The sequence below is a fragment of the Cornus florida genome, unplaced genomic scaffold (assembly GCF_030987335.1).
Source record: "Cornus florida cultivar Cherokee Brave unplaced genomic scaffold, ASM3098733v1 CherokeeBrave_3.0.0_Hap2_Chr02, whole genome shotgun sequence".
Taxonomy (NCBI): Eukaryota; Viridiplantae; Streptophyta; class Magnoliopsida; order Cornales; family Cornaceae; genus Cornus; species Cornus florida.
The window spans coordinates 76,773,250-76,786,738 of NW_026775572.1; the positions used below are offsets into that span (position 1 = coordinate 76,773,250).

Here is a 13,489-nt window from a genome sequence, read left to right on the forward strand (position 1 = left end):
AAACATAAAGAAAAGACAACCATGGGCATGCTACTACAAAAATATCTTCTATGGTAAAATGAGATAGAAACATAGCTCAAATACAACTTGAAACAGACAAAAACTGGAGATGGGGTCATTGGGAAAACTACCTTGCATATATGAAGCATTGATACAAAAATTGGCTAAATACATTTCTACATACATGCATCAACATCAAAGTCTATATAAATAACTCAATTATCATCTCTTGAATAGAAATCAACTCTAGCTTCAGTGAAAGTGAATTGGATTCTCAACATGCGGCTTTTACTTTCTTTTCCAATTCCAAGGCACAAGTTTTCAAGTCAATGAATTCCCTTTTACATGAAGTCCCTAAGGCATGATTTTATTTTCAAGACAACTTTTGTTGCTTGTTAACAATTTATTTCAACACATAAGCGAAACATAGAATGGTTGTGCAATGCTGAAGTCCCTTAAGCTTTCTAACCAACCCTTGTAGCAAGCGTTAGGCCAACAACTCCCAAACCAGATGGCTTTAGGGTGCTAAGTGTAGAGACACTCCATAGGGCTTAATAGCTCAAGTTGGAAAGGCTACGAACTCCAACGAACCATGTTTATTACTAGTTTAATTAATTTTTTTTTTTTGAATGACCGTGCAATGTTTAAGTCCCTTAAGCTTTCTAACCAACCCTTGTAGCAAGCGTTAGGCCAACAACTCCCAAACCAGATGGCTTTAGGGTGCTAAGTGTAGAGACACTCCTAGGGCTTAATAGCTCGAGTTGGAAAGGCTACGAACGTCAACTGGTCATCATTTTTTTTTTTTTTTTTTTTTTTTTAAAAGATACATGCCAAAGGTATCCATCTATCAGGTTCATCAAATCAGATTAACTAGGCCAAGGTCAAGGTCAATCAAGTTGCATGCCTCACAGTTAAGTTTCCAATGTGCATCTGTGCATTGTGAAGCTTATAAGAGTGTAAATCCAGCAAGAATCTAATTGAGGCATTTATACAGACTACATTGTATTTACATGATCATTTCAACTCAACTTTTTCTTTATTTTCAAAATTTTTCAATTGCTTCTATACACAAGGTATTAAACATATGTTTCATCTCCGACAAGTGTCAAGTTATACTATCATTGCTTAGCAAAAATTATGGAACCAAAAATATGCCAAGAATGCTTGATGCACCCCCAAACTTAAACGACACAGTGTCCTCAATGTGGATATGGATGCAAGTGAGAGACAAAAATGACAACGAGTATAAAAGGAACAACAATACCTAGGGGGAGGGAACGGCATTTTGAGACAAAAACCCCCAAACTTGAACTGGACTGCGCAACCTGGAAAGCAACATGAAGAACCAAAAGAAACAACCACAAACAGCATTAATAGCACAAGCAAAAAGACAGAAAATGAATGTATCGAAAGTTAACAGAACATAAAGAATTTGCATTGCAAAAAGAGTTTACATGATGACAAAAAGAGCTGTACAGGGATCATGTCGACCAGAGCAACCTATACATAGCAAATTCTTACAGTGTAAAAGGAAAACAAAATATACAAGAGAAATAGTTACAGAGGAAACAAAAGAGAAGGTCCACACGCGCAACAAGCTACTGGCCAGAAGGTAAACGGGCGAGGATGGAATGGAGGAGAGATTGAGTCTTACGCCGTTCAGCGGAAGCCAAACGACGGTCCTCAGCAGCAAGACGACGATCTTCTTCAGCACGTGAAGAAGACTCACACAGAGCCTGAGTGCACGCGGACAAAGAATGCTCAAAACGATCTAGTCGCGCATGAATACCGGCAATGGAAGCCCGGATGAAAGCCTGGTCCTGGTGAGAGTCGACCGAAGGCTCTACCCGCGCAGTGGCTGCGGCGGTGGAAACTGCCTCAGAAGGAGGAGGAGGTGGAGCGTGGATGAACAGGGGGGCCGGAGGCGGAGGGGTACTAGAATGGCTCAGAACATTGATCCACCGGCGCTGGGTAAAAATTTTAATTTTGTCGCCTTTTGGTTCGTGGGGAGGAACAACGAAACCCTTGTGCTGAAGGAGTCGAGTGATGAAAAACGGCAAAGGCAATTTCCGATTTTCAACTCGCGGAGCCCGTGCATTATGAGCATCATGCCAAAACTTCATAAAGGTGGACCAAATGAGCTCTGGGATGGAGAACCATTGGCCTTGGTCCATGGCATATAAGGCTTGCAGAAAGAGGCCCCGACGCTCGGTGCTGTGCACCAAAGGGCAAACATTGTGCTTGAAGACAGTGTCAATGAACCATAGGCGTTCCGGAAGATTGGTCTTGCGGATAAAAGACCGGGGCCGAGTAGGATCGTCAATAGGGCAAATGGCAGCGGCAATCTGCGCCACAGTTAATGTATCCGGCTCCTCATATAAAGGGAGATTCTCACGATTGACAATGTCATCGGGGCACTCAATGGGGCAACCAGAAACCTGAATGATGTCGGTCATAGTGAAAGCATAGGCGGTGCCATCAATGGATGTAGTGAGAGAAATGGGTGGCTTTTCAGGGCACTGGAGATTCTGGTAGAAGAGGCGCACTACACGGGGGTAGGCAACCCTGTCAAGGGGTGCGCAAATGTGTTGCAGGTGCCGGTTAGTCAATTCGGCGACAGCCCACGAAGTTGTGGGTAGAATGTCAAAGGCATCCGTGAGCGGAAATGAGAGTTCGTAGTTGAGTTGTTTGCGATCCCAAGGATCACGTGGTCGGTCACGAGTGACAGCACGGGCACCTGAAGAGGGTCGAGGAGGGCGAGAAGGACCGGCACGAGACATTTAGAGAGGTGGACTTGGTTGAGGAATTTCAGCGAACACCTGGCGTGCACCACAAAAAGGAGAAGATGGAAGTGAGTGGGATGGAGGAGCAAACCCAAAATTTTTAACAAAGAAACAAGCTCTAGCATTGACAAAGCAACAACAAATCCCCAACAAAACCAAACTCCAACATTACTAGCCCATCCTCCGTGTAAAACACCATGAATGAACAAAGGAAAAGAAAAACTAAGGAGGAGGACACAAACCTGAATGTCAGGGTATCCGAGAGCAAGAAGGAAAGCATGAAGAGGGAGGGGAGAGGATGGGGTGGTGAGGTATTGAGGTGAGTTGGTTAGGCAAGTGGATGCTGAAGGTGGTGGGTGGAGGAGTGCCGAGAGGGTGATGGGTGTTGGATGGTCATGCATGCAAGGTGTTGTGCATGCTGGTGGTTGTGAACTTGGTTGTGAGTGGGAGAGGGTCGAGCAGGATGGTGGGGAAGGTAGAGAGAGAGAGAGGTGAAAAGTGGGTGCAATGAGGGTGGTGAAGTTGGAGCCAAGAGAGGGGATGAGAGTGAGGTGGTGGTAGCTTCGGGGTTTAAAAGAGAGAGAGTGAGAGCTTGGTTCGAGCACTCGAAGGCCCACTTCGAGTGCTCGAAATTTCGGCAGAGAGTTGGGTGAGGGGCTAGGGTGTGGGAATGAGGAGTTTGAGCACTCGAAGCTTGGTCTTCGAGTGCTCGAAATTAGGGCAGTAGGTTGCAGGGAAGGGTGAGGGGTGCCGAGAGGTGAGCTGGGTGGTGAGGGGTGTGAGGGGTGGCATGCATGCATGGGCCTGCATGCATGCATGGCCGAGAGGGTGGATGCAGGAAGGTTGATGGTGTTGGAGGGGTGAGGAGGTGAGAGGGGTGGTTTGAGAGTGTTGCATGGAAGGTGGTTAGCTGGGTGGTGAGGGGTGGCATGCATGCATGGGCCTGCATGCATGCATGGCCGAGAGGGTGGATGGTTTGGGTAGGTTGCAGGAAATGGGGTTGTTGTTGGGGAGGAAATGGTGTTTTGTGAGGAAGCCGAGAGTAGTGAGGGTGTGAGGGGTGGCATGCATGCATGGACGTGCATGCATGCATGCAGGGTGGTGATGGTCGTTTAGAGAGAGAGAGAGATGGTGGGTTTGGATGTGGGGGTTGGTATGGTGCATAGTGTGTATTGATATGTTGATGGCATAGTGGCCGAGAGATGGTGTGAGAGAAGCTGGTGTAGGTTGGTAAGAAGGGTGAGTTGATTCTTGCATGGTGGCTCATGCAGTTGGGGAGGGTTGCAGATGGAAGTTGGAGCACTCGAAATGGCCTTTTCGAGTGCTCGATATGGTGGCAGAGAGTGAGGGTTGGCTGGGGCATGGAATTCGAGCACTCATACCAGAATTGAGAGTGCTCGAAATGAGGGCAGTAGGTTCGGCAGTATGGATGGAAGAATTTGGAGCACTCAAATTGGAAGCTAGAGTGCTCCAAAAATGGGCAGTGAGCATGGGATTGATGGTGAAGACATCTGGAGCAATCCAAATGGAATTTAGAGTGCTCCAAAATGGGTAGTAGCTCATGGAATTTTGATTAGATCATTCGAGCACTAGAATCTTGGCCCAGTGAGCATTTTGAATGGATGCAAGTGCTGAAACAAATGTGTCAAACTTTGCAACATCTTGCTAATGCATGAATATAATTGGAAAATTGTTTTTTTTTTTTTTTTTTTTTTTTTTTTTTTTTTTTTTTTTTAAATGTAACACATTTCCAATGTATGGATGAATTTTGAACTTTGCAAATTCATTCCATTCCAATGCATGGATGTAAAAATTTTTAAATTTGGCATGGCATTCCCATGCATGGAAAGATTTTTGAAGCTTTGCATGGCAGTTGGAAAAATATTTGAAAACTTTGCATGCCATTCCATGCATCGAAAATTTTTCATGTCATTCCCATGCATCGAAAAATCATTGCAAGCAGCAGCTTCAATTCAAGCCATGCATGGAAAATTTTAAAACGTTGCACATTATTCCAATCTAATGCATGGATGGATTTTTGAAGCTTTGCATGCATGGAAAGAAATTGAAATTTTGCATGGGACAATGCATGGGGAATTTTGAAAAATTTTCAAACATTGCAAATGCATGGAAAAAATTTTAAACAGTGCAAGAATTTCAATGCATGGATGATTTTGCGAAAATTTTCAAGAATGTATTACAAATGAGACATTATGCACATGAGTAGCATTCCCAAGATCCGATGAAATTGCTAGGAAGCGATGGAAATTTCCGGGAATGAAAATTAGAGTTGAGAAGGTCTAAGAAAAATCAATTTTTTGGCTTTTCTAAACCATTTCCCAGAAAATTTTGCAAGGCACGAGCAATTTCAAAAAGAAGGAAGCTTGGAAATTGAAAGAATTGCTTCCCTTGCTTTGCTAAATTTAATGTCGATAGCTAGACCAAGCTAGAGCAGGCACTACTCCTCATAAATGGGGTCCGTCAAGGGGACTTCCTCAACTTTTCGGGTTAGAATTGTGCTGTCAATGCAAGGCTTAAGCCTTTGGCCATTTACCTTGAAGAGTGATCCACTTGCAGGATCATGAAGTTCGATTGCTCCATGAGGAAAGACGGTAGTGACAATGTATGGACCATCCCATCTTGACCGGAGTTTACCGGGAAAGAGTTTCAAGCGGGAATTGAAAAGCCAGACCTTTTGTCCCGGGGCAAAAGACTTTTTGACGATGTGTTTGTCATGGAAAGCTTTAGTCTTTGCCTTGTAAATTTTTGCATTTTCATACGCGTCATTACGCAATTCCTCAAGTTCATTTAATTGCAACGCACGATTAGAGCCGGCTTGTTTGAGATCAAAATTGAACCTTTTTACGGCCCAATAAGCACGGTGCTCTAATTCTACCGGGAGATGACATGCTTTGCCAAAGACAAGTCGATATGGTGACATGCCAATGGGTGTCTTATAAGCTGTCCGGTAAGCCCAAAGTGCATCGTTTAGCCGTAATGACCAATCTTTGCGGTCCGGTCTAACCGTTTTTTCTAAAATGTGCTTAATCTCCCGGTTAGAAATCTCTACTTGACCACTCGTTTGAGGGTGGTAAGGTGTAGCAACCTTATGAATGACTGAATACTTAGCAAGGATGGATTTGAGATAACGATTTCGGAAATGAGATCCGCCATCACTAATGATTGCTCGGGGTGTACCAAAACGACTAAAGATGTGAGATTGAATGAAATGGATCACGACTTTATGATCATCGGTTTTGGTAGCCGCGGCTTCAACCCATTTAGACACATAATCCACCGCTACAAGGATGTACTCATAGCCATAAGAAGATGGAAATGGTCCCATGAAGTCAATCCCCCACACATCAAAAATTTCAACAATTAAAATGTTGGTGAGGGGCATCATGTCTCTTCGGGACATGGATCCAAGTTTTTGACATCGTTCACACGATTTGCAAAAATTGTATGCATCCCGGAACAAGGTAGGCCAAAAGAATCCGCTTTGAAGGATTTTGTTAGCGGTCTTTTTGGCACTGAAATGGCCTCCACAAGCAAGAGTATGGCAAAAATTTAAAATGCTTGTGGCCTCGGTTTCAGGAATACATCGCCGGATGATTTGGTCCGGGCAATACTTGAATAATTCCGGATCTTCCCAAAAGAAATGCTTGACTTGGGAGAAAAACCGGTCCCTCTCTTGTTTGGACCAATGAGCTGGAATTTTGCCAACCACAAGATAATTGACAATATCCGCAAACCACGGAAGAGTAGAATGTGAAACTTGAAGAAGTTGCTCATCCGGAAAGGAATCACGGATGGCTGCAAATTCTGAAGATTTCTCAATAAGTAAGCGAGAGAGATGATCGGCGACAACATTGTCGGTCCCTTTTTTGTCCCGGATGTCAATGTCAAACTCTTGAAGTAAGAGGATCCATCGAATTAAGCGGGGTTTTGTCTCTTTTTTCGCTAACAAATGCCTAAGAGCGGCATGATCTGAAAAGACGATGACCTTGGAGCCAAGAAGATAGGAGCGAAATTTATCCAAGGCGTACACCACAGCTAGCAATTCTTTTTCAGTGGTGGTGTAGTTCAATTGGGCATCGCAGAGAGTTTTGCTAGCATAATAAATGACATGCGGAAGTTTATCCACACGTTGACCCAAAACCGCCCCTAATGCATAATCGGATGCATCACACATGATCTCAAAGGGAAGAGACCAATTAGGGGGTTTCATGATCGGGGCAGAGGAGAGGAGAATGCGAAGTTTGATGAAAGCTTCCATGCAAGCGTCATCAAAATTGAACGGAACATCCTTGGCTAAGAGATTACACAAGGGCCGTGAGATTTTGCTAAAATCTTTGATGAAGCGACGATAGAATCCGGCATGGCCAAGAAAAGATCGGATTTGACGGACGGAATTCGGAGGAGGAAGATTAGAGATTAACTCAACTTTTGCCTTGTCTACCTCGATTCCCCGCTTAGAAATGACATGTCCTAAAACAATGCCTTCTTGGACCATAAAGTGGCTTTTCTCCCAACTTAGAATGAGATTCGTCTCTTTGCATCTTTGGAGCACAAGAGATAAATTTTTGAGACACGAGTCAAAGGAGGAGCCAAATACGGAAAAGTCATCCATGAAAACTTCCAAGAACCTTTCAACCATATCAGAGAATATGGACATCATGCACCTTTGGAACGTTGCCGGTGCATTGCATAGACCAAAAGGCATGCGTCGATAGGCAAAAGTACCAAAGGGACATGTGAATGTTGTTTTCTCTTGATCTTGGGGGGCGATGGCCACTTGGTTATAGCCGGAATAACCATCAAGAAAACAATAGAAGCTTTGTCCGGCTAACCTTTCTAGGATTTGATCAATAAATGGGAGTGGGAAATGATCCTTCCTAGTTGATGAGTTGAGTTTACGATAGTCAATGCACACACGCCACCCGGTGGTGGTTCGTTGTGGCACGAGCTCGCCCGCGGAATTTTCAACAACAGTGAGCCCGGATTTCTTGGGGACAACTTGTGTGGGGCTCACCCACTTGCTATCAGAGATAGGATAGATGATTCCCGCATCTAGCAATTTGATCACCTCTTTCATGACCACTTCCTTCATGTTTGGATTTAACCGGCGCTGGACCTCTCTAGTAGGCTTTGCGTCATCCTCCATATGAATGCGGTGCATACAAATGGAGGGGTCAATTCCTTTCAAATCTGCCACTGTCCAACCAATAGCTTCTTTATGCTCTTGGAGCACCGCTAAAAGGTTGGTCTCTTGGTCTTTTTGAAGGTCCGAGGCAATAATGACCGGAAGGGTTTGCTTTGGACCAAGGAACACATACTTGAGATGGGCCGGGAGCGGCTTAAGCTCAAGTTGTGGCGGAGATAACAATGATGGGACCGGAGGAGTGGTGGAAAGTTGGGGAAGTGGTTCTTTTGGAATTTTCCAAGGAGGTACATCCATGATAGCATTAATATCAAGCAAGGAATTGACTTCTTGAATGGCTTGATCAACATCAAAGTTTGAGAAGTCAAAATGGGACATGCAAGTTTCAAGGGGATCTTTGCTTAGGATGAAGGGGAGAGATTCTTCGACCACTTCATCAATGACATCCACAAGAAAACAATCATCCTCATTGGAGGGATGTTGAGTTGCATGAAAGATGTGGAGTTTGACTTGCATGTTTCCAAAAGCAATGTCCATCACCCCGGTTCGGCAATTAATTGATGCATTAGCCGTAGCTAAAAATGGTCTACCAAGGATCACGGGAATGTGCTTTTTTGGGTCATGGACTGGTTCCGTATCAAGAACCACAAAATCTACCGGGAAGTAGAATTTGTCCACTTTGATGATGACGTCCTCAAGAATACCTCGTGGATGCTTGACCGATCTATCGGCAAGTTGCAAAACCACGGAAGTCGGCTTAAGATCGCCCAAACCAAGTTGTAGGTAGACCGAGTATGGAATTAAATTCACACTAGCTCCTAAGTCAAGGAGGGCCCTCTCGATTTTGCTGTCACCAATGACGCACGAGATTGTGGGGGCACCCGGATCCTTATACTTCGGGGGAGTGCTGTGCTGAATAATAGCACTAACATTTTCAGTCAACCTCACTTTTTTTGGCAAATGATTTTTAGAAGTGCGCTTTTGAGTGCACAAATCTTTGAGAAATTTTGCATAGGGGGGGATTTGCTTGATAGCATCCAACAGGGGCAAGTTAATCTTCACTTGCTTGAAGACTTCCCACATGTCTTGAATTTTACAATTCTTGTTCCCAAAGTGTGTCGACTCTTGAAGACGTTGAGGAAACGGAGCTTTTGGCTCATAAGTAGTTTCCACATTTGGGGAGACATGTGTGGGATATCCGTGAATGGTATTGGGACAAGAATTTGGATTAGAAGAGCTTGAATTTGGATTTTTCAACGGCGAAACTTCTTCACTTTTGTCTCCATCGACCTTGTTGTCCACCACTCTACCACTCCGAAGGGTGGTGATAGCTTGAACTTGTTCATGAGTCGGCCCACTCGGAGGAGGGGTTTCGTCAATCACATGCATTCCTCTAGGATTTTCAAAAGGTTGAGAGGGAAGCTTGCCCTTGTCCTTTTGAAGCAATTGATTCACCGAGTTAGCTATTTGGCCCACTTGATTTTTGAGATTAGCTATGGATTGAGTATGAGAGTGAACCATTTGGAGAGTAGGCTGCAAGGATGTCAAGAGTTGCTTGTTGGCATCCATTATTTGCTTATTTAATGATTCCATCATTTGCTTGTTTGCAGCTACTATCTCGTCAGTTGGACACACAGGAGGTTGATTGGAGACATTTGGATTGTAAGGAGGACGGTAGCTTGAAGAGGCTTGGAAAGGTCTACCTTGATATTGAGAAGAGGGCTGATTTTGCCGCCCTTGGTTTTGGAATTGGGAATTCTGTGGGGCTTGTTGCCGCCATGAGAAATTCGGATGATCACGCCAACCCGGATTGTAGGTGTTGGAATATGGATTGTTCCCGGGCCGCGAGAACATGGCATTAGCTTGCTCTTGGTTGGGACTAGGAAATTGCTCCGATGTGGGGCAATCTTCCGAGAGATGGAATGGACTAGTACATAAAGCACAAACTGAACTTGCCGAATTTTGAGACAATGAAGGAGGAAGATGTGGTGCCATCAATTGATAGAATTTATGAGCGATGGCATCCACTTGAGATGATTCCTCCCTTATTGACTTTGGTTGACAAGGGTTGGTGTTGTTTGGAGTGGTTGCGGTCGGAGCCCTACGAGAATTGTGTTGAAGTGAATTTTCACTTAAATTCTCAAGTAAGGTCCAAGCCTCATCCGCATTCTTGGACATGAACATCCCACCACAAGAAGAATCAACCATGAATCTATGGGTTTCGGTCAAGCCGGCATAGAAAGCTTGCACTAATTGCCATTTTGGGATCAAATGATGAGGACACTTCCGAAGAAGATCTTGTAACCTTTCCCAAGTCTCGTGGAGTTGTTCTCCATCAACTTGAGAAAAGCTTAGAATGGAACGCCTCATTTGGTTGGTTTTACTCACCGGATAATACTTCTTAAGAAATTCTTGTTGCAATTGAGCCCAAGAAGTAATAGAGTTGGGAGCGAGGGAGTTCAACCAATATTTTGCCCTATCCTTTAGGGAGAATGGGAAGAGATGGAGATGAAGTGCATTGTCCGGAAAACCTCTCAACCGGATGGTTGAACAGATTTCAAGGAACTCATCAAGATGCTTGTATGGATCTTCATTATCAAAGCCATGAAATGATGGAAGCATTTGAATGGTACTAGACTTGATCTCATATTGAGCTGCATCGATGTTTGGCATCACTATGCAAGATGGAGAAGCATAGGTGGTAGGGATGAAATGATCTCTAAGAGTCATTGGCTCGATATTAGGAATTTCAGCCCTTTCATTCCCCGGATTTCCTACGTTATCCCCCATTATATTGAATTCAGTTTCAAGGTCCCTTGTAAGAGTGGGTTCCCTAAGGTTCCGTCTAAGAGTTCTTTCAAGAGAATTGATATCAATGGGCGAATCGATTGTGGGTAAGGAAAGTGACCTACGACCGAACATCAACAATAAAGCATAAACTCAACAAAGCAATTCATCAACCACAACTCCACATACGATGTTCCCTTTCTCCTCAATTATCAAGACGGAAAATGTAAATGGCCACGACAAGGACCGATGCTTTAACACAAAATTTAAACAGGATAAGAGCCTCAACAAGGGCTTCACAACTAAACTAAAACTAAATTTAACACATGCACAATATTCACAACTCGAAACTAGAAGTCACGAGACTTACCTGGGGTCCTCTAGACTTACAATTTGCTAGCATTCCCACGGCGAGCTTCGAGTCCCTAGAATCTTACAACACTTAAAACACAAAGGTGGTCAAAACACACAAGGAATATTCACAAGACACAATATTCACAATCAAACTAAATTTAACCCTAGAAACTTCGGTTGCTAAACCGTTTGCAGTCCCCGGCAACGGCGCCAAAAATTGATCGGTTGGTCAATTAACATCAACCTTTGCAATAGCACGAATCATTGTAAAATAGGGCTATTGGTCGGGTAAGTCGAACCACAGGGACTACGCTAGTCTAATACAACCTAAATGTCTAGAATCATTCTTAGAATGATGAAGGGTGTATAGAGGTTTTGTTGGATGTCACTTAAGCTAGGAAATTAAAAGTGCATAAAACAATAAATTGCAAGAATTCAAGGGAGTGAAGTACAAGTAAAGAAGGCTAGGGAAATGAATCCACCTCCATCCCTATACACATGCTAGGTTAAGATTAATTTAAGGGGAAAACAACATATATGATAGTCATGATACATAACAATACTAGGTTGCTATAGTATCCTTAAGAAGTTCATTTAATTAGAAAGGCAAGAATAAACCATCAAAGGTTCACATGATCAACTACCTAAACTAAAATGTAGCTTAGAACATGCTTACTAAGCCAAGGATTATCAAGCCCTAATTTAAATGGTGAATGCACATAAAGCTAAGAATCAAGTATAGCCCATCAAAGGGAAACCCTAAGCCATGAACTATCTAGGTTCTCCAACTCCATGCCATTAAAACCATTCCATGATCTAACTTCCATTGTCACCATGGAAGTGCAAGCAATATGATTAAGAAAAGCAACCATCCAAGACAAGATGAATAACTCACAATAATCATTTAAAACATTCAACATTCATTACAACAAAAATGAGGCTCTTGACCATGGAAAGACTATCAAAAATACATTGTAATCCCCAAAAATAAACTATACTAACACATGTTTACAAGGGAGGGGTTTCATCACCTCCCTAGATGAGGTTTAGTTACCCATTGGTGAACTAGAAGAAGGAAGAAGCATCATCCTCATCTCCATTTTCGAGCTCCTACTGTAGCACTCAAGAACACCCTTCTCCTTGCTCTCTTCTCTCTCATTTCTCTTGCTCAAGATAAAGCTTAATCATATATGTGGCCTTTGGGTAGCCTTTTATGCTCCAACAATACCCTCTCTCCTCCAAGGAACACCTCCAACCACTTCATAAAGAAGGGAGATGGCATTGGGGAAACCAATGTGCAAGTGGGCTGAAATGAGCCATTTCCGAAGGGCATTCTGCCTGATTTTCGAGCACACGCTTGGTGACTTCGAGCACTCTAACTTAGTGCAATGTGCAACATGCTCCTCTTGCTCAGTGCTGACCTATTTTGGGAAAACTGCTATAACTTTGTGCCCCGAACTCCGAATGACGATCTGTTTGAAGCTTTGGAGAGCTGATTCAGTGTTTTAAAAACTTCATGTTTTGATGAAGACCCAATTCTCAAGTCTGGTTGGTCGAAAATGGGGAGAAAGGCAGTACATCAGTGCTGCTAGGCAGTTCTGCGCACCTCTGTTGTGAAGATCATAACTCTCTGCTCCGAACTCCGAATGATGAAACACTTGAAGATTTGGAAAGCTGATTCAGAGCTACAAATCTTTCATGTTATGAGGGAAGTCCAGTTCTCGAGTTTGGAAGGTCAAAATGGCAAGCAAAGTCCAGGCTCTACTGCTGCCAGAATTCAGCATTGGCACCTTTTGTTGCTCAGGATTCCACAAGGCCTTATTCTTGTTCCATTTTGGCCAATGAACCTGAAAATGCATAAAAACATAGAATTGGAGTTAATCTACATAAAATAATTAATAACTGGACTTTGTTAATGTAATTTAGGGCGCTTGAATGTACATTATTCGGCGCTTATCAATTGCTTTACAAAAATATGATACCAAAACTATGCCAAGAATGCTTTGATGCACCCCTAAACTTAAACTACACAGTGTCCTCAATGTGGGACATGGATGTAAGTTAGAGACAAAAATGACAAAGAGTAAAAAAAAAGAACAACAATACCCAGGGGGAGGAAACGGCATCTTGATACAAAAACCCCCAAACTTGAATTGGACTGCGCAACCAGGAGAGCATCATGAAGAACAAAAAGAAACAACCACAAACAGCATTAATAGCACAAGCATAAATGTAGAAAAAGAATGTACTGAAAGTTAACAGAACAGAAAGAATTTGCATTGCAAAATGAGTTTACATGATTACAAAAAGAGCTGTACAGGGATCATGTCTACTAGAGCAACCTATACATAGCAAATTCTTACAGTTCAAAAGGAAAACAGAAGATACAAGAGAAATAGGT

General features: G+C 43.2%; 1 protein-coding gene across 1 annotated transcript in view; it reads right to left on the reverse strand.

Moving 5' to 3' along the window:
* Window positions 1-5,832: 5,832 nt before the first annotated feature.
* LOC132296441 (uncharacterized) overlaps window positions 5,833-13,489 on the reverse strand; it is a gene marked incomplete at its 3' end in the record, with an annotated part of 73,055 nt that continues 65,398 nt past the window's right edge. The window contains exons 6-8 of the mRNA XM_059794646.1: window positions 7,357-8,175; window positions 6,369-7,257; window positions 5,833-6,233 (exon numbers count right to left, since the gene is read on the reverse strand). Of these exons, the coding sequence (XP_059650629.1) occupies window positions 5,833-6,233; window positions 6,369-7,257; window positions 7,357-8,175 (2,109 nt within the window). The remainder of the gene's footprint in view (window positions 6,234-6,368; window positions 7,258-7,356; window positions 8,176-13,489) is intronic.